Source organism: Elephas maximus, chromosome 10, assembly GCF_024166365.1.
Source record: "Elephas maximus indicus isolate mEleMax1 chromosome 10, mEleMax1 primary haplotype, whole genome shotgun sequence".
Taxonomy (NCBI): Eukaryota; Metazoa; Chordata; class Mammalia; order Proboscidea; family Elephantidae; genus Elephas; species Elephas maximus.
Window position 1 is genome coordinate 7161995 of NC_064828.1, and position 25215 is coordinate 7187209.

The window sequence follows — 25215 nt, forward strand, 5'->3', positions numbered from 1 at the left end:
AATAGATAAGTGGGAACTTTGGTGAAGGGTAAGACAGTACACAATACTGCCAGCACGACTTGTATAAGGCAAGGTAATGGAAGCTCCATAGACACATCCAAAGTCCCTGAGGGACCGAATTGCTGGTCTTGGGGAACATCTAGCTCAATTGGCATGACACTGTTTATAAAAAAAACTGTTCTACATTCTACTGTGGTGAATAGCATCTGGGGTCTTAAGAGCCTGTGAGCGGCCATCTAAGATACTCCACTGGTCTCACCCCTTTGAGAGCAAGGGAAAATGAAGAAAACTAAAGACACAAGGGAAAGATTAGTCCAAAGGACTAATGGACCACAACTATAATGATCTCCACCAGACTGAGTCCAGTACAACTAGATAGTGCCCAGCTACCACCACTGACTGCTCTGACAGGGATCACAATAGAGACAGACAGAGCTGAAGAAAAATACAGAACAAAATTCTAAAGCACAAAAAAAGACCAGACTTACTGGCCGGACAGACTGGAGAAACCCTGAGAGTATGGCCCTCGACACCGTTTCAGCTCAGTAATGAAGTCATTCCTGAGGTTCACACCTCATCCAAAGATTAGACAAGCCCATAAAACAAGACTGAAGGGGCACACCAGCCCAGGGACAAGGACTAGAAGGCAGGAAAGAACAGGAAAGGCGGCAATAGGGAACCCAAGGTTGAAAAGGGAGAGCATTGACATGTTGTGACATGTGTTAACCAATGTCGTAAAACAATATGTGCTAACTGTTTAATGAGAAGCTAGTTTGTTCTGTAAACCTTCATCTAAAGTACAATTAAAAAAGAAAACTCTTGAGTCCCCAGCTAGTTTCTTTTTTTTTTTTTTAAACCCAGGAGACTGAATTATGGTTTACTTATTCTTAATAATATTGTTGAAACATTACGATAAGATAATCTAGATTGAACCTGATTGAACCTGAAGATCAATGTAGACAAACTCTACCAGGTTGACACTGAGTGTCTAACACATTATTCTGATAAAGTAGGGTAGTAGTTTCTTTCATAAATTGAGCTTTAATTTTTTTGTTTTCTTCACTTGAAATAATATTCCTTTGGGAATCCTCTTCATTTTCTAGTATGAAAGTATTTAAGTTTTATTAAGTGAAAATGTATATAAAAATGTAGAAAAAGCTATCAATTGTGTTTTTAAGAAGGGGGAGTTCCACACACACACACACACACACAGGCACGTTTTTGTGTTTATATGCAGAATGCATCTCTGGAAAGATACATTAGAAAGCGGTAGCAACGTTGGTCACCTCCAGGGAAGGGAGTCTGACAGCTGGAGAGAGGGGAGGGAGGGAGGGGGGACTTTTGCTGAATACCCTTTTGAGTTTTGAACCATGTGAATAGATTGCCTATTTACAAACTAAATTTTAAAAAAGAAAGGAAAGAGAAAGGGGGAAAGGAGGGAAGGGAGGGAGGAAAGGAAGAAAAGTAGGAAGTGGGGGGGAGAAAAGAAGCTGTCTTTCTACAGAGTAGCCCAATGATTGGTTTTGGTCCTTTAACTCAACTAAACAGATGAGAATGAATGCCAGACAAAGCCTGGGATCTGTGAGAATGGGCGCTGTCTCAACACGCGGGGAAGCTACACCTGTGAGTGCAACGATGGGTTCACAGCCAGCCCCGCTCAAGATGAGTGCCTCGGTGAGTACCACTGTCCCCTCAGCCTCTGTGCAGACACATGAAACCCAGATCTCTGTTTGAAATCAGAGAAAATGTCAAGATTTGAGGAAGGGCTAAAGGTGTTGGTATTTTGGAGATTACTCAGCGACTCGGTGACTGTCCCTTGGGCTTAGCACCACCCTGCATCTAAATGCCTCCTCTGCTAATTGTGTCATTGAATCACTTGTCTGGAATTTCTTTCTTGACTGCCTTTTGAAGCCCTTGGTGACCAAGATCCATGTCTATATTTTCTCTGCCCCTCTCTCTCCATGACGTTAGTATTCCCCCATATTCCTGGGAGCAGATAGGGTTATAACCGTGTCTAGGCCCATGCCTTTCTGCCTGCTTACTGATTTTCTTGTCTTAATCGTTTCCCTTAGATGCCGTCCTTTCTCTCTCACTGCTGCTTCCAGCTTTCCGTTCTCGCTTCTTCTTACCCAGGGTAAAGTGGTACCTCCTTTTTGGTTTTTATATCTGACCAAATTCTTAATATCCTGTTGTGCTTCTAAAATTCCCTACCCTAAACTCCTCTTCACAATCTAACGTCCTTTCTAGACAACCGGGAAGGGTACTGCTTCACAGAGGTGCTACAAAACATGTGTCAGATCGGCTCCAGCAACAGAAATCCCGTCACCAAGTCTGAATGCTGCTGTGACGGAGGGAGAGGCTGGGGTTCACAGTGCGAGATCTGCCCTTTCCAGGGCACTGTGGCTTTCAAGAAGCTCTGTCCCCATGGCCGTGGATTTATGACCAGTGGAGCAGGTATGTCGTTACGTTCTGAAAATACTTGTCAGGGAATCTGTTTTATGAAAACCAGATGAGAATATGGAATCTACAGTATAGACCTAGGCTTGGTTGTATAGTTGAGGTCAGCAAAATTGTTCGTTGTGGTGTTTCAGACGTTCAAAGCCATGTTGCCAAAATGTCCTTGGTTGACCTGACTAATGGTGTGTGCTTGGGTCTCTGCATTACAAAGAGTCCTCAACTTTCCAAGTGAAAGTTTAAGTCAGCTGTTGATCACTTAGGACATAATTTTTTAGATAAGCATCAAAATAAATGATCATTAAATTCCCTAACTAGTCCACAGGCATGTATTTTAACTCATAAAACTGGCTAAAATATACTGCATAAAAGAAGTATAAACAATGCTGATATCCTGGCGATAGAACACAATTGCATCTGAGAAAGTTCAGGATGTTTTAACTAGAGAAGGGTGAGGAGGTTGTTGGGAACATCTGAGGCAGCTGTGAAGAAAACCCCCAGGTCTATCACTAGTACTCAGCATTAACTACAATTGTTTTTAGTTCCTAAGAGGACTGAGAAAAGGAGAAAGACTTTTTGAGCTCCTTGGGAGGGAATTGGAGTGAGCAAGAAGAAGGGGATTAATGCGTTAATTAAGAAGGATTTATGTTCTTGTTATAAAGATGTGGCTGAAGGTGGAATAACTGAACTGGGTGTGGTGAAAGACAGAACTGGGTAAGATGGAATGACCAAAAGCAATTTATGATTCTTCGAAGAATGTGAAGATGGGGAAAGGGAACACATCTCTTGAAACCAGTGCAGGGGTGCTGAATTGAGTTCTTGAAAAGATCAGGTACACCCAGCTGTTGGCATGAATTGGCAATCAAGGGCTAAAAACTCAGTTGGGAAGTACTTGTATTGGCACCGCACCAAGCAGTATGAAGACAGATGGCTCGAGACACAGGACAATGGCTTTAATGCTAGACAATGCACATTGACCTGCACATTGACCAGGTCTTTCTATGGTGGAGCCACGAATAGGGGTCTCTCATTCTCATCAGGCTGCAAAAACCCAGCCCAGTGAGCCACTCCAGAGTCCTCATGTATCTCTCATTCAGGGAGGAAAGTTGATCCCATTTCCCCCAATATTATACAATTTGATGTTTTTCAGGATTAACTTCAAATGCAACAAGAAGAACGTAGAAATTTTCCCTTCTTATTTTGAAAATGCATGTTAGAAAAAATGAGGTTTCCTTTTGAAAAGGTCCGCTGCTGTGACTAGTTTATGAGATGTTGCAGGAGGCAAGCTTGAGGGCACAGGATGAAACCAGGAGCCAAGTATGTCTAGATGGGGTGGTTCTGTGGACCCAGGGGGGAGACGCAACATAAACTTAGAAGACCAGTTATTTCTAAAGCTTTCCTTTACTGACCTTTGAGTGATTAGTTTATCACTATTGACTAATACAGTTATCCATTTGCTTTTCAACATAGTTAACCATTATATATAAAATTTGTGCTTTTACTCTTTTGGCTTAATGTCTTTGGCTCATAATAATACCGTGACACTTTTTATTAATATTGACACTGAAGTGACCTCTACAGATTAATATTGTCCCTTTTGTAATCCCTCCAGTTTTAATTTCTATTTGTTGAATCACAGATATTGACGAATGCAAAGTTATCCATGATGTTTGCCGAAACGGGGAATGTGTCAACGACAGAGGATCGTATCATTGCATTTGTAAAACTGGCTACACGCCAGATATAACTGGAACTGCCTGCGTAGGTAAGTGCTCTTTTTCTGCTGGCTTACTCCAGAGTGGAAATTTTATATTATCGCAAAAAAATAAAATCTCCAAACTGAATATCTAAACAGCCTGTGTAATTCCATAGGAAAACATAAGGCAATGATCAAAGGCTAAGCCTTAAAGGGGAAGTAAAACAGAATTTACTTTTTCTTTCCCCTAAACTTAAATTCTTTGTTAGACTCTGGGAATACTGAGCAAATATTTAGATATCTTTTTAGGTGGGCAGTCACATGTGTCTCTTTGATCATAGATCTGAACGAGTGCAACCAGGCTCCCAAGCCCTGCAATTTTATCTGCAAAAACACGGAAGGAAGTTACCAGTGTTCATGCCCGAAAGGCTACATCCTGCAGGAGGATGGAAGGAGCTGCAAAGGTAAAGTAGACTTGGCATTCAGTCACCATCCACCTGGGCACATCATTGCATTCCTTGTGTCTCTGAGGAATCCACAGGTAAGTTGAAAGACCTGCTCTGCAGCCAAGAGGTGCTTCCTTGGGCTTAGCGTCTCACTTAAGCCTCCACATGGCCCACCTCCTGTGCTGGCTGGAGGGAGGCTGAGGCCAGGGAGATTGCTGAGGACCAGTGGCAGCAACCATCCTCAGTGCCTGCCCCACCGGGGCTATGTGAAGGGATCTCAGATCCTCAGGACCAGCTCCCCAGGGCTTGGGTAGGGTGGACCCATAACTGATTACCTCCTCACTGCCTCCCTCATTTTGTCTTCTGCTTTCTATTTATTGCATTTATGCAGTCAGTCTATTCACTAACCATACAGCCCAGGTCTTCTGTCAAGTCCTGCCTCAGGATAATCAGTGGCATGATTCCCAAAGAACATTGTGCCTAATTAAACATCGGGTCTGAGTTTTATTCTGCAAAATAGGGCCATCCCAGCCCTCTGGGAGCTTACCTGAGATATAAACATGACAAAGAGTTAAGAAAGAGCAAAACTCTCTGCAGAAATTCCCCCTTGACCAGAAGTTTAGTTATCCTTTGCAAAGTTCCTTTGGAATAAATTTATTCTCATAAACGTTCCCTCCTGTTGACATTTTCCTCAGCCACCAGAGCTTCTATTGAGCAAGTAGGACATGTGAGCCACTTCTTAAGGATGATTTGGAAAATGAGATATTTAGAGAAGGAAAGGTAGACCAGATTGCAGAATAAGAGCAAGAGTGTTTTGCCATGAAATTTTGAAGGAGAAAAAAGCAAGTACGGGAGGGTGACGGGCGGGGTGGGGCGGGTATGGAGGGCAGTAAGAAGTCAGGCCCTCCCCCTCTTTCCTGTGTCTGCTGGAAGAAAGAGGGCTAAGAGGCACGGAGCGCAGGCTGACCAATGGACCCTTGCCCCAGGCTTTCCTGCCCAGCACTAACCCTGGAATTGGGAAGAGGAAGTTAAGATACCTCCTCAAAAGGTCTGACCATCGTAAATGACATGTTGTATTAGCTTCGTTCTTCTTAAACACAGAACTTCTGCACCCGCAGATCATGGTGTGTCCTGGGCAGTGTGAACCTCCAACTGAGAGCCATGAATTGATTTATGTGAACAAAGACCCAAATTTGGGAGGGGGCTGCCTCTCAAAGTGTGTATTGTCGGTAACAAACAAAACAAAATGACAACATTTTTTGAACCTGTGGGGACACAGAATCTTCAGAAGTTTCTAGGAACTAAGATGAAAAATGGAAATGAAGTATATAGTAGTCAGTATGTTCTTACACAGGGTATAAGAAGCATCAATAACTCTATATGGTTTTAGAAACATCAAAAGTAACTATATGATTTTTACAGACCCACATACAACATAGGCCCCTTTCTCCTGTTTTTCTCCTGAGTTCTAAATTCCTCCACGTATGTGGCGTAAATGACTAAATATAAAAACGGGTGGTACAGACACATGTAATGTTGGCACTGAACGGAAAGGGGCTGGAGGGGAGGCTGTGGGAAGTGTGAGACCGGCACCTAGCCCCATGGGAGCTGGGTAGGACCCAGATAAGAGGAGGGGAGAAGAGACCTGAGAGGTGAAAGCAGCAAGTGTTGATGTTCCTATGTAATTATGAAATAGCATTGTTCCTGAAAAGTCGCTGAGCCGTCTCCCTCACCTGTGCGTAGGTGAGCTTCGGCAAACACATGATGATGCCCTGTGGGTCACGGAGGGGAAGCTGCCCTGCTGGCAGGAGGCCCAAAGTGGTCAGTCTGTAGAAACAGCACCCCTTGCCCCTTCTCCCCTGCCAGGGCAGGTCTGGGGGCTCCGAGAAAGCTGAGCAGAGGGTTCGCGTCCCCCATCTGTGGAAAGGGCACAGGGCTGGCTCCGTTTTCAGAGAAGTTGGCACTGGGAGAAAAATGGGGATGTTCTCTCAGTTTAGGTCCACACCAGGTGTTACTGTAGCCGGGCAGCTTGGCACTGTGGAGGTAACACAGTCACTTAGCAAAAGGAGGACTGATCTGCAGCTCCCAGCCCGGCTGGGAGGGGCGGTGAGTGGCGAGCAGCTGAGTTTGTGAGGAGATGAGATCACAATAAAGAAAGAAAGGGGCCTGGATAAATAGTACACAGCTTGGGGGAAAGGAGAGCTGATTTTTTAGCTAAAAGCTAACCTAGTATCTCCTGATATTTTTAAATAATGTTGGGGTCGGAATGAGCCTAGACCCTGAGGCAGTGAGGAAAGAGGCCAGTTCACAGCAGAGGGCTTGTCGGATGGATGCAGGGACTTTTTTAAAGTGCTGTTAGCTTATCAGAATAAGTTTTTCTTTCCTTGTTTCCTCCTTGATTGCTCAATTTTGTTTAATCCAAAGGAAAAACCCTGACCAAAGAAGCCAGATTTTTTTTTTTACAACCTTAGTGGGACAGATTAAAAACAGCAAGCAGAAAAGACCTAAGTGAACAAATTAATTTCCAGCCTCAATATATCTTTTTATATTTCAGCTTAAATGGATCTTCTCAGGGCTCTGGAAAAATTTCAGAATCCCTAAGGTTTCACTTCATTTTGTAATTTTTTTTTTTAATTTTATAATTTATTTAAAATTCCTTTGTAATATCTGCATTCCTCTAACTAAAAGGAACTAGGTTTTCCTCAGATTCCCCCAAAAGCTACGTTTTTCACCCTAAATGGAAACCAGGTTATACCTTTCCAAACCCTTATCTCCTGGGTTCCTCCTAGCCATTGGCTGCAGCACTGTTCTGGCCAGGGTCATATGAGACTTAGAAATCAAACCTCAGAACTGCTTCCTAGGACAGCTTCTCTGTATTTGTGGTGTCAGCTCAAATCAACTGCCCACATTGCATTTTCTTACAGATCTTGACGAATGTGCAACGAAGCAACACAACTGCCAGTTCCTCTGTGTGAATACCATTGGCGGCTTCACGTGTAAATGTCCTCCTGGCTTCACCCAACACCATACCGCCTGCATCGGTAAGTAGGAGAGGGAAAACCCCCTGTGGAATGTGGCTACTCCTGTAAGAGATTCGGTTTTCTATTTCCCTCCGATGCTGGAATAAAAGACAAATGGACAAAAAATATGAGTGCATGTCTACGTGTGAGCACGTATGTGTGTGTGTGTCTGCACCCGGGTGTGCACACCATGCTGTCATGATATGCTAATGTGATATTGGCCTTATTTGGCCTTTTCTAAGTGAGTTATGGAAACCCTGGTGGCGTAGTACTTAAGTGCTACAGCTGCTAACCATAAGGGTCGGCAGTTCAAATCCACCAGGCGCTCCTTGGAAAGTCTATGGGGCAGTTCTACTCTGTCCCGTGGGGTCGCTATCAGTTGGAATAGACTCGACAGCACTGGGTTTGGTTTTTTTTTTGTAAGTGAGTTATTGTATTAGTTTCAGGGCTGCTGTTACAAAGGACCACAGTTTGGGTGGCATATAAGACAGAAATGTATTGCCTTAACAGTTCTGGAGGCTGGGAGTCTGAAATCAGGGTATCAGCCATGTTGATTCCTTCCGAGGCCTCAGAGGGGATCTGTTCCGTGCCCCTCTCCTTGCTTCTGATGACGGCCAGCATCCCTGGGCGTTCCCTGACTTGCGGCACTGCCTCTGCTTCCATGGTCACACGGCCATCTCCCCTCTGTGTGTCTCTTCTCCTCTGTATAAGGACACCACTCATGTTGGATCAGGACTCCCCCTATTCCTGTATGGCCTCGTGTTAACTGGTAACATCTTTGGAGACCCTATTTCCAAAGAAGGTCTCATTCACAGGTACCAGAGGTTAGGACTTGAATGCATCTTTTGGGGAACACAATTCAATCCATAACAATCATCTTTCTTTCTTTTTTTTCAGCAGTACAAAAAGAGCTTTGGGATATTTTAACCTCTTCTTTCCCCCCGATGCTTCTCATAGATAACAATGAATGCACCTCTGACATCAACCTGTGTGGCGCCAAGGGTATTTGCCAGAACACCCCGGGAAGCTTCACCTGTGAATGCCAGCGGGGATTCTCACTTGATCAGAGTGGCGCCAGCTGCGAAGGTGGGTCCCAGAGGGAGGAACGGTGCCCAACGGCTACCAAAGCCCCCGCCACCATCCTCCATGAGATACCAGAACTGAGCACAGGGGAGATGAGCACTGAAGATGGGAATATTTTGCCTGGATTGCACAGGTCCCAAGTCTTAGAGATGCATTTTTGGACTCCCGCTTGATGACGTCTGTCATGCAGGCCTTTCCTAAGTGCATCAAGACCTTTTCTGCTCAGTTGTTAATTTAATCTGATAGAGAATAACCCAGTCAAGAAAAATAAAAAATGCCCAAATTTGATTGAGCAATTTTCTGATCTTTGGATCCAGAGGCCCAAAAGGATTTTCCCAATGAGTATTAAGCATAGGAGTAGTAACTCTTCCGATAATATGTAATTAGAAGTTTAAATTCTTTTCTTCTTAGGGTTTTATTTTCATATTGACACCTTTTGGTCTTTAATGCTCATGCAAATAAGCAAACACAAATTGTTTACAGAGTTACCCCTTAGAGTGCTCTTGGGCTTTGCATTAAGTTCATTATCATTTTTATTTGTAGACTTTATCAGGGTCATCTTAATGTTTTTCACATTTGATTTGCCAAACATCACAGAGTAGCTATCCTTGAACTTGTGGGTGGTAGAATAATTTACTAGGGCCCAGATTTCTTATTAAGATGACCTTTCTCCTTAGCCTGCATATAAATGTTACTTCAGAGAGCTCCCCTAGGCAGCTGCTCTGAGACCTCACTCAAGATTCGGAAGACAAAATGTCGCCATGGCTCATAGGTGACCGGCCTTCTTTTTCAGATGTGGATGAGTGTGAAGGAAACCACCGTTGCCAGCATGGCTGCCAGAACATCATTGGGGGGTACAGATGCAGCTGCCCACAGGGCTACCTTCAGCACTACCAGTGGAACCAGTGTGTCGGCAAGTCCTTTCTCCTCCTTACCAAGATGGACCACTCTAAGCTTCTATGAGTCAAGTTACTGCTTTCTTTCTGAAAACCTGAAATTTGTTACTGAAGCAACAAATGCTCGTTTAAAATTGCTCTAACCTGGCCAAAAAAAGCCAAAGGGAAATAGCCTTCCCACAATAGCAAACTAAGAAAAAACCCCTGATTAAGAGTACTTTGAGAGCATCTGAAATGAAATGCCTCTAGTAGCCCTTGGTTGCAGTGTCCCCCTGCTCTTCTGCTACATTGCTAGCCATTGGCCCACGTGAGGGCCGACAAAATCCTACTTGTGACTGAAATTTATCCACCAGCCCAAGGCTATTTTAAGTGACTTTTGGCCTGAAGAAGCAGAAGTGAATCGGTTCAGGTCTACACATCTTTGGGGCAGAGGGCAAGAGGCAGACATGGCCAGTTCTGTCAGGATTGCTAAATTCTTTTGATAGTAAGGGAGACCCACATACTCTTTCATTGAATGAAAATTATGTCATCTTTGATTCAGCGATGTTATGGGAAAATAATTCTTAACCCAGATCACAGAAACAAAACATCGTGAGTTTGGAGGGAACCCAGAGTCAGTCTAGCTCAAGCCCCGCCTTTTACTGATGAGGACCCTGAAGCCCAGGGAGGGAGGGTAGTCTGCATGTATCCAGTTATTTGGTGACTTGCTTGGAACTGGAACCCAAGCCTCTGAGCTTGCTGATGTGGGGCTGCTTTTCAGCTGTCACGTCCATTTGGTTTTTTCATTCAGCAAGCACTTACAGAGTGCTGCTTATGAGCTTGGCAGTTGGGTGACCTATACACACTGCCACACTCTTGGGTATGGAGACCTCGTTAGCAAAAAAAATGCAAAGAATTATAGCTTTCTGGGTGGATACTCCACATGGAAAGGTTTTACTTTACTGTAGGTGAAGACGCATTGATGTGTTTTCATTTATCAAAATTATATCTCTTTCATCTTGTTTGTTCCTGTACAAGATACGGTTTTGCTGAGGTGAATAGGGTTGGCTAGAGTTTAGACTGCACAATTTGCTGACTAAGCTATTTGGTTTCAATAAAAATGACTTTGTTCACTATCAGATCAGGGAGGTCTTTGACTTCAATCACCAGTTTCTGACACTGTTTGCAGAACTTCCAGAGTGAGCTTTATTGATTCAATACCTAGTATGTGAGCTTGTTCAGTCTCACTATGTAGGCCCCTTCAATGAAATTAGAGCTATTGGTGAGGTACCCCTCCTGTGTCTTACCCTTCTCTTCATACCCTCAGGCATGGGGTCAGTAGAGATGGCAAAGCCAGGCCCTAGTCTCCTGGGCGATACTACTTTGGTCCCATGAAGATCATCCCCTGACTGTGGTTCTAGAAGAATAAGTTGATCAAGAAGTAGGAAGAGGTTTGGGCATTCTCAATGCCCAAAAGAGACTGGTTCAACTGGCCTCATAATTCTCAAGAATTATGATTACCCAGAATGAGCATTTCCTTGGCCCAGGATGGCTTCTCCAGAGCCATGCGGAGCAGAGCAGATCTCTTGGGCCAGCCCTACCTGGATCCTCACTCCTAGGCAGCTAGACGCTCACTCTTCCAAGCTGGATGGGTTTAGGTCAAGGCACCCCTGATTTCATTGCTTTCTAGAAAATATCAGTCATCCAGCTTGTAGTTGGAGTCAACCCATTTTGACCTAGGAAATTTAGTAAAGAAAGGCCATTCTACATTTTGTAATTCTCCTAGTGGCACTCCATTAATGCCACACTGTGAAGCCTACTTCTAGGCCTTTATATTTTAGATGACAGTGGGTAGTTTTCAATCTGCTTTCAGTGAATGGTTTTAGAGACTCTAGTACTGTTTTGAAGACAAATTGATGCATTTGAATTATGGTGTTGGCGAAGAATATTGACTATACCATGGACTGCCGGCAGACCTCTCACCAAGTACCAACTAAAAGAATAAAACAAATATTTGGAGCGTAGAAAAATTCCTTGTGGGGCCATTGGTTCCAGGGTGCACAGGCTGAAAAAGGTCAGGAACGGTACAAAACATGTTAATCGAATTGTTGGGTTTAGATGTTGATAAAATGGGTGAGTGCACAGACGTACTTTTTCCAAGCTGTAAAGACCCTGAATATTTGCCCATTTCTTATCTGTTAATCTGTGCTCCACTCCACCCCACCTCCTCAATACAGGAAAATAAGTTTAATTTAAACTCCATTAGACTCTCCGGGAGGGAAAAAAATTAAGAAGAATGTGAATAGATATTTAGAGGAATGCAGATGCTCAAAGTTAAAAGGAACCTTAAAGATTATTTAGTCTGATCTCTTTCCTAATGTTTAAATCCCTCTCCAGCCTCCCTCGTCATCCCAATTTGACTTGATATCTGCTTGAAGGGAGTTGACCTTCTCCCCAAGATAACCCAATCTGTGTATAAAAAACACCCGAACCATTTTCCGTCAAATTGGTCCCGACTCATGGTGACCCCGTGTGTTACAAGGTAGAACTGCTCAGCGGGGCTTTCTTGGCTATACTCTTTACAGAGGCAAATTGCCAGGCCTTTCTTCCATGGCAGTGCTGGTAAGGTTCAAACTGCCAACCTTCAGGTTAGTAGTTGACCCCGAACTTTGTCCCGCTCAGGGACTATCTCAAAAACCAAGCCGGTTGCCGTGGAGTCAGTTCTGACTCATGGTGTTCCTGTGTTCCAGGGTAGAACTGTGCTCTCTAGGGTTTTCAATGGCTATGATTTTTCTGGAAGTAGGTGCCAGCTCTTCCAAGGCACCTCTGGGTGGATTCGAACCACCAAACTTTCTGTCAGTGGCTGAGAGCACTTAACCATTTGTGCCACCCACAGGCTTCAGTCTATATATAGATATAATATATGTATGCCAAAAAAACCAAACCCACTGCTGCCTAGTCAACATTACAGGATAGAGCATTGCTGCCCCATCTGGTTTTCAAGGAGCGGCTAGTGGATTTGAACTGCCGACCTTTTGGTTACCAGACATAGCTTTTAAACACTGTGCCACCGGGGCTCCAGTATATGTATAAAAAATTTTTTTTTTTTTCATAGACAGCTGTAATTCTTAGAAATGTCTTTTTCATAAAGAATTTAACTTTTTGTCCCTCCAACTTCTAACCATTATTGTTTCTGACCCCTTGAAATTAAACAGAAGAAATCTAAGCTCCATATTGACAAGCCTCCTTCCCCTTTCACCCAGACCTTAGCAGTTTTATCAGTCAGGGACCCAGCAGGAAACAGATGGCACACCAAAATCAGGTAATTAAAGAGAGTGTAACGAAGAGGCTGCTTTAAAAGGTAGGACGGGGATCGGGGAAACCAGCAGGACTGGGGAGACCAGTGGGATTGGAGAGACCAGGAGAGGAGAGCGCAGCAGTCCCAGGACTGGCAACAACTGGGAGCCCACCAGTAGGCCTGGAAGGGTAGGAAGAGTTTCTGGGTGGGGAGAGCCCTCACAGGACTGTGGTCTTTGGCAGAGGGACATAGCCAACTGCTGGTGATCGGGCTGAGAAGGAGCTGGAGGGATGACCACCCTGACCTCACTCTTTTGCCCACTCATCTCTTGCTGATGTCCCCCATTGGCCAAGCCCATCTGAAATCAGAGGAGAAGGAAGTGGAGCTTGTCATTGCCCCATACAGATCAGCCTCCTAGGGCCCAGAGCTTGTGGAAAAGGGTGAAGGGTGGAGGGTAGACGTGGAGGGGCCGGGAGAAGACATCCAGCACAGGGGTAGTCTCCACCAGAGTGAAAATCCTCGGGTCTTCATCCATTCTTTGTTTGACATAGAGCATGGTGTCCGTGGTCTCCATTGGTCTCTATCACATTCCTCATCCCTAACGTAAAATAAGGGGGAAAGAACACAGATAATGGCGAAGTTAATTACTTCTATTTTAGGAACCCTGGAGCCTAAGTGCCCTTGGGTGGGTACTTAAAATTTATCAGATGTAACGGCTCCTCAGCCAGACAAATTAAACTCACAGAGCCATAGCTGGGTGCTGAGCCATAGCAGGCAGCTGAATTGATGTCTGTCTTACTGCACACCTAGCTCCTTCTTCTCCCTATAACTGTGCGCGGTGAGAGAGGGAGGAAGGATGGATGAAGGGCAGGACGGTCCTATGAATAAATAATATATATACAAGCAAGCACCCTGCCCCCCCACCTTTACACACCTGTTTTCTAAGTTTTTTAAATAGCTTTTTTTCCTTTATAAATGACTCTTTTAACAAAGAAGGGAAAACTAATTAAAGGAGAAAGGAAGTTTAAATGTGGGTAAGTCTCCTGAGAGACATTATGGCATAAAGGGAAGCGGATGGCGTCTGCAGTCACACAAGCCTGCGTGTCCATCTCTGCCCTGTGGCTGCTGGCTGTGAGCTCTTAGATCAGCTTTCTGACCCCCCGTCTCTTCATCTACAAACCGGAATTATAATACCTCCCTCCTAAGATTGGTAGGAAGTTAAGTAATAAATATGGAGCTGTCATGTAGTAAGTACCTAATAACATTAATATCCTTTCCCTCCCTCCCTTCTATTGGAAGTAGGCATTCCCTGTGGATGAGAGGCCCAGTCTACTGTATTCAAACTAACATCTGCCTGAATCCTGGCTGGAACAAGTGAAAAAGGTCTCAGCAGCAAGCGTCTGACCTGCCCTACAGGGAAAGGCAGCTCCACAAAAATATACCGGAGATTTCCCAAAAAACAAACCAGAAATAATCAGAAACTGAGGGTCTTCTCGCTTTGAGTCCATTTTTTAAAGTTAGATCTCTTTTTCCTGCTGTTACCATCAGACTTGTCAAGCCCCAGCAGGTAGCCAGTTTGGCAGCATCTGCCTCTCGTAGGTTTTGCTCCAGTGATTGCTGGTGAAGTCTGCCCCGAGTCTTCCAGCCACACTCAGCTTTAGACACAGCCCAGACACTCTGGGCAGGAGGCTGGTTTGGATAAGGGCGGGGAGGGGGGGTGGCGGGGGGCGAGGTGCAGAGTTGTTCAGAGATGGGAGCAGACATACCAGAAGGTACTATTCATCCTCCAGAACAAGCACCTGGGGGCTTTTGCAGATTGTTGAAGAGGAAGTCCAAATAGGGCAGACACTTCCTGCAGGGTACCTGCCCTTGCCAGAACGGCACATCCTGAGAAAGGATGGCTGGGAGTGCAGCCTCCAGCAATGAGCTAGCTGTCTGCTCTTGAGACCTTTGTCACATTGCTGGGTGCTTGTGACACAAAGGAGCAGAGGCTTGCCCGATTCCCTCCCCCACTCCCTGAGCCCTGAATCTTGGCTGTGAACCAGCCCTGTGCTGTTGACCAGGAGTTCATGTGGAGCAGCCCACACTAGTCATGGGTTCAGATGAGAACCAGAGTCTCAGTCACCCTTCAGAATGGCATTCTCCAATCCCCTCTGCATTTGACCTCATTGACCATGCTAGGACACCGCATGGCAAGAGGCCACCTCATTTCCACATCTTCCTCTGTCTCTTACCCCTTTCCCCGTGCCAAGTCCCTCTGCTTGACCTGGCTTCCCCAGAGCCTGGTCTGGGAGCCAGCTGGCCACCCACAGGTGACCTGGCCCATACTCCTCAGCAGAAACCCAACGTGCGGGGTCTCCTTGTTTCCCTGCAGATGAAAACGAGTGCCTCAGTGCCCACATTTGCGGAGGAGCCGCCTGTCACAACACCCTGGGGAGCTACAAGTGCATGTGTCCTGCTGGCTTCCGTTACGAGCAGTTCAGCGGAGGCTGCCAAGACATCAACGAGTGCGGCTCCCCCCAGGCCCCCTGCAGCTACGGCTGCTCCAACACCGAGGGTGGCTACCTGTGTGGCTGTCCGCCCGGCTACTACAGGATAGGCCAGGGGTAAGCAGCGCTCGGCCTGCAGGCCCTGCTTGGAGACTCTTTTATTTGCAGTGTAATTAAATGTGTCCATCTCAGAACTACCTGTCCTACTAGAGAACCGTGCTTTTTCTAATCCATGAACTAATTCCAGTTAACTTTGCAAAGGTTTTAAGTTATTATATTTGAAAGGGGCCATCTGGATTTCCGGAAATTCATAGAACATCAAACAAAATAATGAAACTGCATTGCAAATATTTTGCTGTGTGGCTTCTCCATCTCATTCTCTCGACTGTCACACCTCGTAGGAAAGTGAATCACCTCTCAGGTAATACAGGGGCAACTCACCTTCTCCTGGGGGACCCTGGACACTATCTTGACTTAAAACGCCTTTTCTTCTAGCTCCTGTTAGGATAAAGCAAATACATACCTTTGTACTGGGGGACCCTTAGGGTTTTAAAGTATATTTTACATTTCAGACTTGAATTTACATTGAAAGTTACCAAAAGAACATTAAATACAAGAAGTAAAATAGTTATTGTATTTGCCAGGTTGAAAACTTCACCAAATTGTATGTATGAGAGTTGGCACAGGAAAAAGACATACTTGTATATTATTCAGTAATTTAGAAGTTCTGTGAGAAGTTTCAGAGTTGAGACCTTTCTCGCTGCTGAATTAAGCAGGACGTAGATGCCTGTGGACACCTCATCCCCCATGTAGCTTTAGCTATTCTGAGGTCATGTGTGAAGCGTCTTTAATTTTAACTTCTAGTTAGGTGCGCACAGAGATTACATACACACACGTTCTCACGTGCTTGCTCACGCCTCCCTCCTGCCCCACACGTGTGTACAGGCGGGTTCCAGGTTACGGACAACCCCTACTTGCCCTTTAACGTGACGTCAATTTGCCCCACTTTGAAATGACTGCACTAACCCCTCCTTACAACAGAATTCTCCTCACGATCACCTTCACTTACTGCATGTGTGCAGCTCTTAAATCATTGAACAGGCTTCCAGCATTTCTTGCACCAAAAACCCAAAACCAAACCTGCCGCCATCGAGTCAATTCCAACTCATAGTGACCCTATGGGACAGAGTAGAACTGCCCCATCTGATTTCCAGGGAGGAGCTAGTAGATCCGAACTGCTGACCTTTTGGTTGGCAGCCGAGCTCTTAACCACTGAGCTGCCAAGGCTCCGCTAAAGTAGGGCTAAATAAGAGCCGTGTGCACCGGTTCCACCATACCTGCAAATTCAACTTAAAGACACAGAAACAAATCTTGTTTTTAACCCCGGGGCTGCCTGTACACCAGATTACTAACTTAGTGGTCTTTGATTTCTTGACATACAAATATCAAGTGAATTCATTTTGGGTTGCATCAGCTTGGAGGTGAAAGAATGTTTCACCTGGAATGCCAGCAATAGGACAGAAATTCGCAGATGTTTGTGTCTGGCTCTCAGTAGACTCATTCTTTGTTAGTTTAATGCCAGAATCATTTTCCCGGCAAGAATTGTGACACTCAAAGCTGGCTTCTGGCCAGTGGGGTTTTATAGTCACACTTCTTATAAGCGGTCCTCCTGGGATATGAAAATACTGGAAAGGAGTTCTGAGAAAGGAACCAAAGGCTGTAAATTTGGGGTTTGCCTCCCAGCAACTTAATTATTATGTGAGTGTACACACACACACACACACAGAATGGGCATTTATCGTTTCATCTATTTCATCTTTTCCGCACATTTTAGGCCGCAGATAAAGCAGGGTAATGTATTGGACTCAGGCAAGGTAGGGGGAATTAGTAGGGACCTGTAAATTACTGTAAAACACAACAAAATTCTGCTCACTGGCATTTTTTTTTGAATCCTAAGTGCATAAAGAAAAAAACGGGTTTAAAGAGTAGGCAAACTATTACAGAAAAAGATGAATAATACTTGGTCTATATTGTGGCCCATTAGTAGAAATGTACCTATTTATAACAGTTTTGGCCTCTCTATGAATCACTATAGTGGACCCTGCCCCAAAACAAAAATTCTTTTTTGGCCATTCAAATGGTCCAGTACGTTTTGAAAGCTGAGTCTGGTCGGTGCACATTTAAGTAAGCAGAATAACAAAACAAGGTACTTGAGAGACGTGCAGGCCTCCCTCCATGACTTGGCTTTGATAACTGAAAGGCAAAGAAAAACAGCTGAACTAGTTTTCTCTTGGGCATGGGTTTGTTTATCCAGCTTCACATGAGTCAGAGCCAATGGCCCCGGTGGTTTTGAATGACTTGAAATGATTTCCCACTATTGGGCAAGCTGTGATATTTTATATAGCTGATCTATTTTATATATTGCATATCTGTACACACACACACAAAACTCGCTGGCGTCAAGTCGACTCCGACTCATAGTGACCCCATAGGACGGAGCAGAACTGCCCCATAGGGTTTCAAAGGAGCGGCTGGTGGATTTGAACTGCCAGCCTTTTGGTTAACAGCTGGGCTCTTAACCACTGCACCACCAGGGCTCCATATCTGCACGGTTTATTGCTAAGCCAACCCGTAGTTATCACCTAGAGCTTTCTTCCTGTCCTCAGTGGTTTAGACAGACATGAAAGGTCATACAACAGGAGAGATTGCTCAGAGGCCAAAGTGAGGAGAGCGCTGATGGCGGTGACAGTGGTGATGGTGGTGGTGATGGTGGTGGTGACGGCATGACAGCGGTGATGGTGGTGGTGATGACGGTGATGGTGGTGGTGATGGTGGTGATGACGGTGGTGGTGATGGTGGTGGTGACAGCATGACAGCGGTGATGGTGGTGGTGATGGAATGACGGTGGTGGTGGTGGTGGTGGTAGTGATGGTGGTGGTGGTGATGGTGGTGGTGATGACGGTGATGGTGGTGGTGATGGTGGTGATGACGGTGGTGGTGATGGCGGTGACAGCATGACAGCGGTGATGGTGGTGATGGAATGACGGTGGTGGTGATGGTGATGGTGGTGGTGGTGGTGGTGATGGTGGTGGTGGTGATGGTGGTGGTGGTGGTGATGACGGTGATGGTGGTGGCGATGACGGTGGTGGTGATGGTGGTGATAGTGGTGGTGATGGCATGACAGCGGTGATGGTGGTGGTGATGGTGGTGGTGATGGTGATGGTGGTGATGGTGGTGGTGATGGCATGACAGCGGTGATGGTGGTGGTGATGGTGGTGGTGATGATGGTGGTGGTGATGGTGGTGATGGCATGACAGCAGTGATGGTGGTGGTGATGGCATGACAGCGGTGATGGTGGTGGTGATGGTGGTGGTGATGGCATGACAGCGGTGATGGTGGTGGTGATGGTGGTGGTGATGGCATGACAGCGGTGATGGTGGTGATGGTGGTGGTGATGACGGTGATGGTGGTGGTGATGGCATGACAGTGGTGATGGTGGTGGTGATGACGGTGATGGTGGTGGTGATGGTGGTGATGGTGGTGGTGATGGCATGATAGCGGTGATGGTGGTGGTGATGGTGGTGGTGATGGCATGACAGCGGTGATGGTGGTGATGGTGGTGGTGATGGCATGACAGCGGTGATGGTGGTGGTGATGGTGGTGATGGTGGTGGTGATGGCATGACAGTGGTGATGGTGGTGGTGATGGCATGACAGCGGTGATGGTGGTGATGGTGGTGGTGATGGCATGACAGCGGTGATGGTGGTGGTGATGGTGGTGATGGTGGTGGTGATGGCATGACAGTGGTGATGGTGGTGGTGATGACGGTGATGGTGGTGGTGATGGCATGACAGTGGTGATGGTGGTGGTGATGACGGTGATGGTGGTGGTGATGGTGGTGATGGTGGTGGTGATGGCATGATAGCGGTGATGGTGGTGGTGATGGTGGTGGTGATGGCATGACAGCGGTGATGGTGGTGATGGTGGTGGTGATGGCATGACAGCGGTGATGGTGGTGGTGATGGTGGTGATGGTGGTGGTGATGGCATGACAGTGGTGATGGTGGTGGTGATGACGGTGATGGTGGTGGTGATGGTGGTGGTGATGGCATGACCGCGGTGATGGTGGTGATGATGGTGGTGATGGTGGTGATGGTGGTGGTGATGGCATGACAGTGGTGATGGTGGTGGCAATGGCGGTGGTGGAAGTGTGGGAGCAATCATGGCATCAGGTAAGCAAGAAGAGGGCAAGGAACTTAACAGTGTTTTGTTGTTTTTATACCTTTCTCACTCCCATGAATGTTTGTTTCATAAAAAGCAATTTTCATTTAACTTCTTCCCAAATCGCCATGGCTCCCCCTTATCTCTTGGTCCCTTCCTGCCATGTAGTTGTGTGCTGTCGAGTCAATTCCCACTCATAGCAACCCTACAGGACAGAGTAGAGCTGCCCCATAGGATTTCCAAGGCTGCTATCTTTACATAAGCAGATTGCCAGGGCTTTCTGGCATGTAGCCTCTGGTGGGTTTGAACCGCAGACCTTTTGGTTAGCAGCCAAGTGCTTAACCATTGCGCCACCAGGTCCCCTTTTCTCCTCGGCATAAGTACAGCAAAATACCTGCCTGCCACATTAGGCTTGGGAAACAGAGGGGCAAATAAATGTGTAAAAACAGGGCCTTGAGAATAGTAGAAAGGAACTAGTAAATGTAGGGTCCAGCATGGTTCTCAGAACCAGCAGATCAGGCAATGGAGAAATAATCAAGCGCTGAGTGTGTCACCAGAACCCTTGCCCACCCCCTTTATCTCCTGGCTCTGATGAAGACCGTCTGTGCTTCCTCTCTACTGCAGACACTGTGTTTCTGGAATGGGCATGGGGCGAGGAGGCCCAGAACCACCTGCCAGCAGTGAAATGGATGACAATTCACTCTCCCCAGAGGCTTGTTATGAGTGTAAAATCAATGGCTACCCCAAACGGGGCAGGAAGCGGAGAAGCACAAATGAGACAGATGCCGCCAATGTCGAGGTAGGTCAGAAGGTGGTTTCCCCTCTGATTTCTCCTCCTGTGGAAAGGCTTTCCAGATGCCTGTGGTTTCCTCCGGGGATGTTCCAAAGTGTGAAAAACCTCCCCAGGGAGAAAATCCAGACATTCCCTGGGCTCTAGGCTGCATTTTATAAGAGTCTGTAGGGCTTTCTAAACTTGCTCACTGCTTTTAGGGAGTGGTGGTTCGAAGGTTTTCACATACTTGCTCATTTCCTCTGTCTCGCCAAAAAGAAAATCAAACACCCACCCAATGTCTGCTGAGAGGACAAGGTCTGAGATCCAGGACAGCAAGTGGGCAGAAGAGTGAAGTGACATAGTGCTCCTTGCACAGGGATGCCAAGTTCTGAAGGCTAGAGGCTCCTCTCATGGAAAGAGCCATGTTGAGTGTGAGGGAACTTGGACCACAGACAAAAACAACATGGAGCTCAAGCAGCCTGGTTTTCTCTGCCTGTGGCTGCTGCAGCCTTTCAGTCAACTCAGAAACGCACAGATATTCACCCAGACCTCTGGCTGCAGGCCTGGGGAATCCAGCACATGTGGTCCCAGAGAGGCAAGCAAGAAGCCGGGTGAAAAGCACTGAATATTAGCAGATCGTCGGAGTCAGGAAGTTGGTTCATAGTGTGTCCTTAGGAGAGGATGGCTTTGCATCGTGAGCAAAATTGAAGTAGACTAGTTCTCTCTTCGTGTTGGGGCTGCAACCCATCTGCTCCGCTTTGGGAAATGAGATACGTCGTTGGAAGGAAAATAATCTATTAAAACACCGATTCTCAAACTTGAGCATGCATCCGATCACCTGGAAGGCTTGTGAAAAGGGATTGCTGGGCTCACCCCCCAGGGTTTTGTTTCAGTAGGTATGGGGGAGGCAGAAAAATTGCTATTCTGACTGATCCCAGGTGATGCCGATGCTATTGGTTCAGGGACTGACCTTTGAGACCCACCGCAGTAGAAGTTCCGGTTCAGGGACCGACTTTTGAGACCCACCACAGTAGAAGTTCCGGTTCAGGGACCGACCTTTGAGACCCACCGCAGTAGAAGTTCCGGTTCAGGGACCGACCTTTGAGACCCACCGCAGTAGAAGTTCCCCAGACACGAGTGATTTCACCTTGACTTCCTTTTTGACACCAATTTAACATTTTAAATAGGTACAAAATATGAACCAAGCATTTAATGAATATGAATTTTCAACACAGTGTGCACAACTTGGGCAGAAAGTTGCATTAATGTCAGATTTGAGTCGCTTTCCTGTAATATGGAAAATAAGTGGCATGCATACATTTTATTTAACACATTTCCATGTGTCTTTCCAGGATCAGCCTGAGATAGATGCCAACGTGAGTCTTGCAAGTTGGGACGCTGAGAAGACAGCCTTCTTTGCTTTCAATATTTCCCGAGTCAGCAACAAGGTTCGAATCCTAGAACTCCTTCCAGCTCTTACAACTCTGACAAATCACAACAGATACTTGATTGAATCCGGAAACGAAGATGGCTTCTTTAAAATCAACCAAAAGGAAGGGATCAGCTACCTCCACTTCACAAAGAAGAAGCCAGTGGCTGGAACCTATTCATTACAAATCAGTAGTACTCCACTTTATAAAAAGAAAGAACTTAACCAGCTAGAAGACAAACATGACAAAGACTACCTCAGTGGTGAACTGGGTGATAATCTGAAGATGAGAATTCAGATTTTGCTTCATTAATTCACCATCAATAGACCAAATAATTAAAAAAAAAAAAAAAAAAAAAACCAAAGATAGATAGGTAGAACTGAATTTTTCCCCCAATCAGAGTCTTCGTATCATAGGTACAATCTTTCGCCAAGTAAATTTGTATAAATAAGCACTATTCTTGTATTACAAAAGCAAGGTACAGGTGACTACCCTAGTTTAAAACAACCACTTTCTCAGGCTTCTTGCGAATGTAGGTAAGCTACCTTGGCAAATGTGTTGATTCTTGAAAACTGGGAGATGTATTTCTATTGGGGGCTGGCCATTCATGCTGATCTGCCGTCCTTCCAGCAGGTGTACAGGAATGTGCTTTCAATTGATGGACTCTTCTATTTTTTTCAAATTTTTGAACTTCACTCTCCAAATACAAATACTAGGTTGGCCATTTTATAATATCTATTTGGTGCTAGTAAATTTTCAAACTAGGTTTATAAATGCACTGTAATATTTACACAACTTAGAAACCAAATTACAAGTATTCAGTTCAAATACTTCATTAATTTCAATCAACCAAAGTTAGTTCAGTAGCTTATCTCAGTTATGAGTATAATACATTACATGTAAATTAAGTGTGTGTATACTGTAATCGTGCTATTTTTTATCGTTGAACATTTATAAACTAGAGTAATAATGCCCTTAATGTGAGGGTTTGTAATGGTGCTTATTAAGACCAAAGACTTGTTAAATGTATACACCAAGTGGTAATGAGATTCTGTGACTGGCCCACATGCACACTGAGGTCTGGGAGGCCCAGGAAACAGCCTCAGCAGCCAGAGGACCAGCAGTGCTTCCCTCATTGTGGCATGTGCAATATGCCAAGATCATCCTCGGTCGTTCCTGTCAACAAGGGGTCAATGTCATAAATGTCACAATAAAACAGTCTCTTCTTTTTTAGTTTACCCCCTTGGCTCTGTGTTCTTGCTCAGTGCAATGCACGGATTTGGGGCTGGAGGGGCCACTCTGGAGGCTGCATCAAGTCTCTGCAATTAAATTACCCTGGGTCTGGTAGTTAAAGCTTCCAAATACATCAGTTAACTGTGTGTGTTGTGTTTGTTGCCATCAAGTTGATTCTGACTCATGACAACCTCACGTGTTACAGAGTAGAATGGCGCCATAGGGTTTTCTTGTCTGTAACCTTGTCAGAAGCAGATCGTCAGTCCTTTTCTTCCGTGGTGCCTCTGGGTGGGTTCGAACTGCCAATCTGTAGATTAGCAGTTGACCACAAGTCCTTTGTACCACCTGGGGACCATGTATAATCACTAGAAATATTAATTTACATGTTTCAGTCACTCCCTTGTCTTATTCACGAAGATAGCAGCGTCTAGTGTCAAAGCCTGGGAATTATTACACAACAGGACCCATAGTAAGAAAGTCCATAGTCTCATTTCTGGAACAAGACCTAATTAACCCATTGACTTTTAAAATACAATAGATTTAAGTACTCTCAAATATCAAGTCCGGTCATTGTCTTAGAGCATATGTGTTTCGTTATAAAGATTTATCCTGCCCCCTCCCCTCAAATCTACACACGGTGTTGGCAAGCCTGAGCTCTTCTATCTTTTCCTGCTAAACATCTGTTGTTAGTCAGTGCTAGTCTAATTACAGAGAGATAATCCCAAACTGAACCCAAGTGAGTGCTATTACTCTTGTTTTCTGAATGTCATCATTTGAAAATGCTGCTTCATTTTAAGTGCAATATTAAATACTTAGGCCGTTAAGCTCATTCAGTTGATATAAAATAATATTTAAAAATCAAAAAAAAAAAAATTTTTTTTTTTAAGGGGCAGTTAGGCATTTTGTGGTAGTGAAAATAAAGGCGAAATAAGATTGCTGCCTGAGGGGAGGAAAAGACTATCTGCGACCCAGGAGAGTGTTCTCGGAATCTTTGAAGAGCTAGACTGACGGGAGAAGACGAAGGGGAGGTATGCCCCATGTTATTCCAGAAGGCAAGATCAGGGTCAGCTGACGGGAGAAGACGAAGGGGAGGTGTGCCCCATGTTATTCCAGAAGGCAAGATCAGGGTCAGCTGACGGGAGAAGACGAAGGGGAGGTGTGCCCCATGTTATTCCAGAAGGCAAGATCAGGGTCAGCTGACGGGAGAAGACGAAGGGGAGGTGTGCCCCATGTTATTCCAGAAGGCAAGATCAGGGTCAGCTGATGTGAGGCTCAGCTTAACACACACCTTCCTAATTGTAGAGCTGCCCACTGAGAGAATGGCTTCTTGCAACGCTATAAGCTCCCTGTCACTAGCAGAAGGGCTTCAGTCCAGGCTTAATGGTACTTATTGGAGAGGGGTGCTTTCTGGTACCTACCAGGCCATCTTGAAGTATTTTTAGTATCTCCAATTTTGCCATCCAAAACATCTTGCTCATGCTAGGTACTCAATGGGTTGAATGACTGGGAAGGGATCTGTACATTGGGTAGGAGGTTAAAATAGGACTCAAAGTTTCCTTCTAACTTCGAGCCTCTGGCTCTGTGATAGATGTGTATTGGAACTGTTAGAGAAGAATATATAGCATGTGGGAAACGACAGTTTGCATACAGCAAATGTCTCTTGATAATTTAACCAGACCTGCATTATATTCAAAAACGGATTTTCTTTATAACAAACCCCAGAAGAAAATGGAGTTGGTGTATAGTGGATCACTTTGATATCTTTAATAGTCCTGAGTCTGGATTCTATTTATTCCGGGTCCAACCATTTCGGACAGAGTCCTCTCCACGTTTCTGACTAACCAGCATCTTCCTCCTGTTCCACGGTAACTACTCCTCTTGTCAGAGCCCTTTTTCACCTGAGATTTAAGCCTGTACCTTTCGATTGTCTGTGACCTTTCCATTTTACTTTCAGTGGTTGAAGAACTTGCTTTTGTAAATCTTTCAGAAGCTTAAAAATGCCTCTAGCCCAGGCTCATTTCATCTGCCAATAATTATTTTGTAAGTAGGGTTGAAACGAACTCAGCTGGCCTTGGGAAATGTTTAAACTTGCACAAACAACTACATTTTTGTTCAACAAATAGCACTTGACCCAGCCAAAATTGCTGTGGACATTGCCATTACAAATACTGTTAAACTTCAGAAATCATGTTTGTAAAT

General features: G+C 45.3%; 1 protein-coding gene across 3 annotated transcripts in view; it reads left to right on the forward strand.

Moving 5' to 3' along the window:
- Positions 1–23142, forward strand: part of FBN1 (fibrillin 1) — a 298816-nt gene extending 275674 nt beyond the window's left edge. The window contains exons 57-66 of one of the 3 annotated variants that reach the window (XM_049898544.1): positions 1549–1674; positions 2248–2454; positions 4094–4219; positions 4492–4614; positions 7521–7637; positions 8574–8702; positions 9493–9612; positions 15247–15478; positions 20206–20380; positions 21706–23138. In XM_049898544.1, coding sequence (XP_049754501.1) covers positions 1549–1674; positions 2248–2454; positions 4094–4219; positions 4492–4614; positions 7521–7637; positions 8574–8702; positions 9493–9612; positions 15247–15478; positions 20206–20380; positions 21706–22095 — 1745 coding nt within the window. In that variant the 3' untranslated portion in view covers positions 22096–23138. Of the gene's footprint in view, positions 1–1548; positions 1675–2247; positions 2455–4093; positions 4220–4491; positions 4615–7520; positions 7638–8573; positions 8703–9492; positions 9613–15246; positions 15479–20205; positions 20381–21705 lie in introns of all 3 variants that reach the window. The other 2 variants (XM_049898545.1, XM_049898546.1) reach the window with 2 other exon arrangements.
- The last annotated feature ends 2073 nt before the right edge of the window (positions 23143–25215 follow it).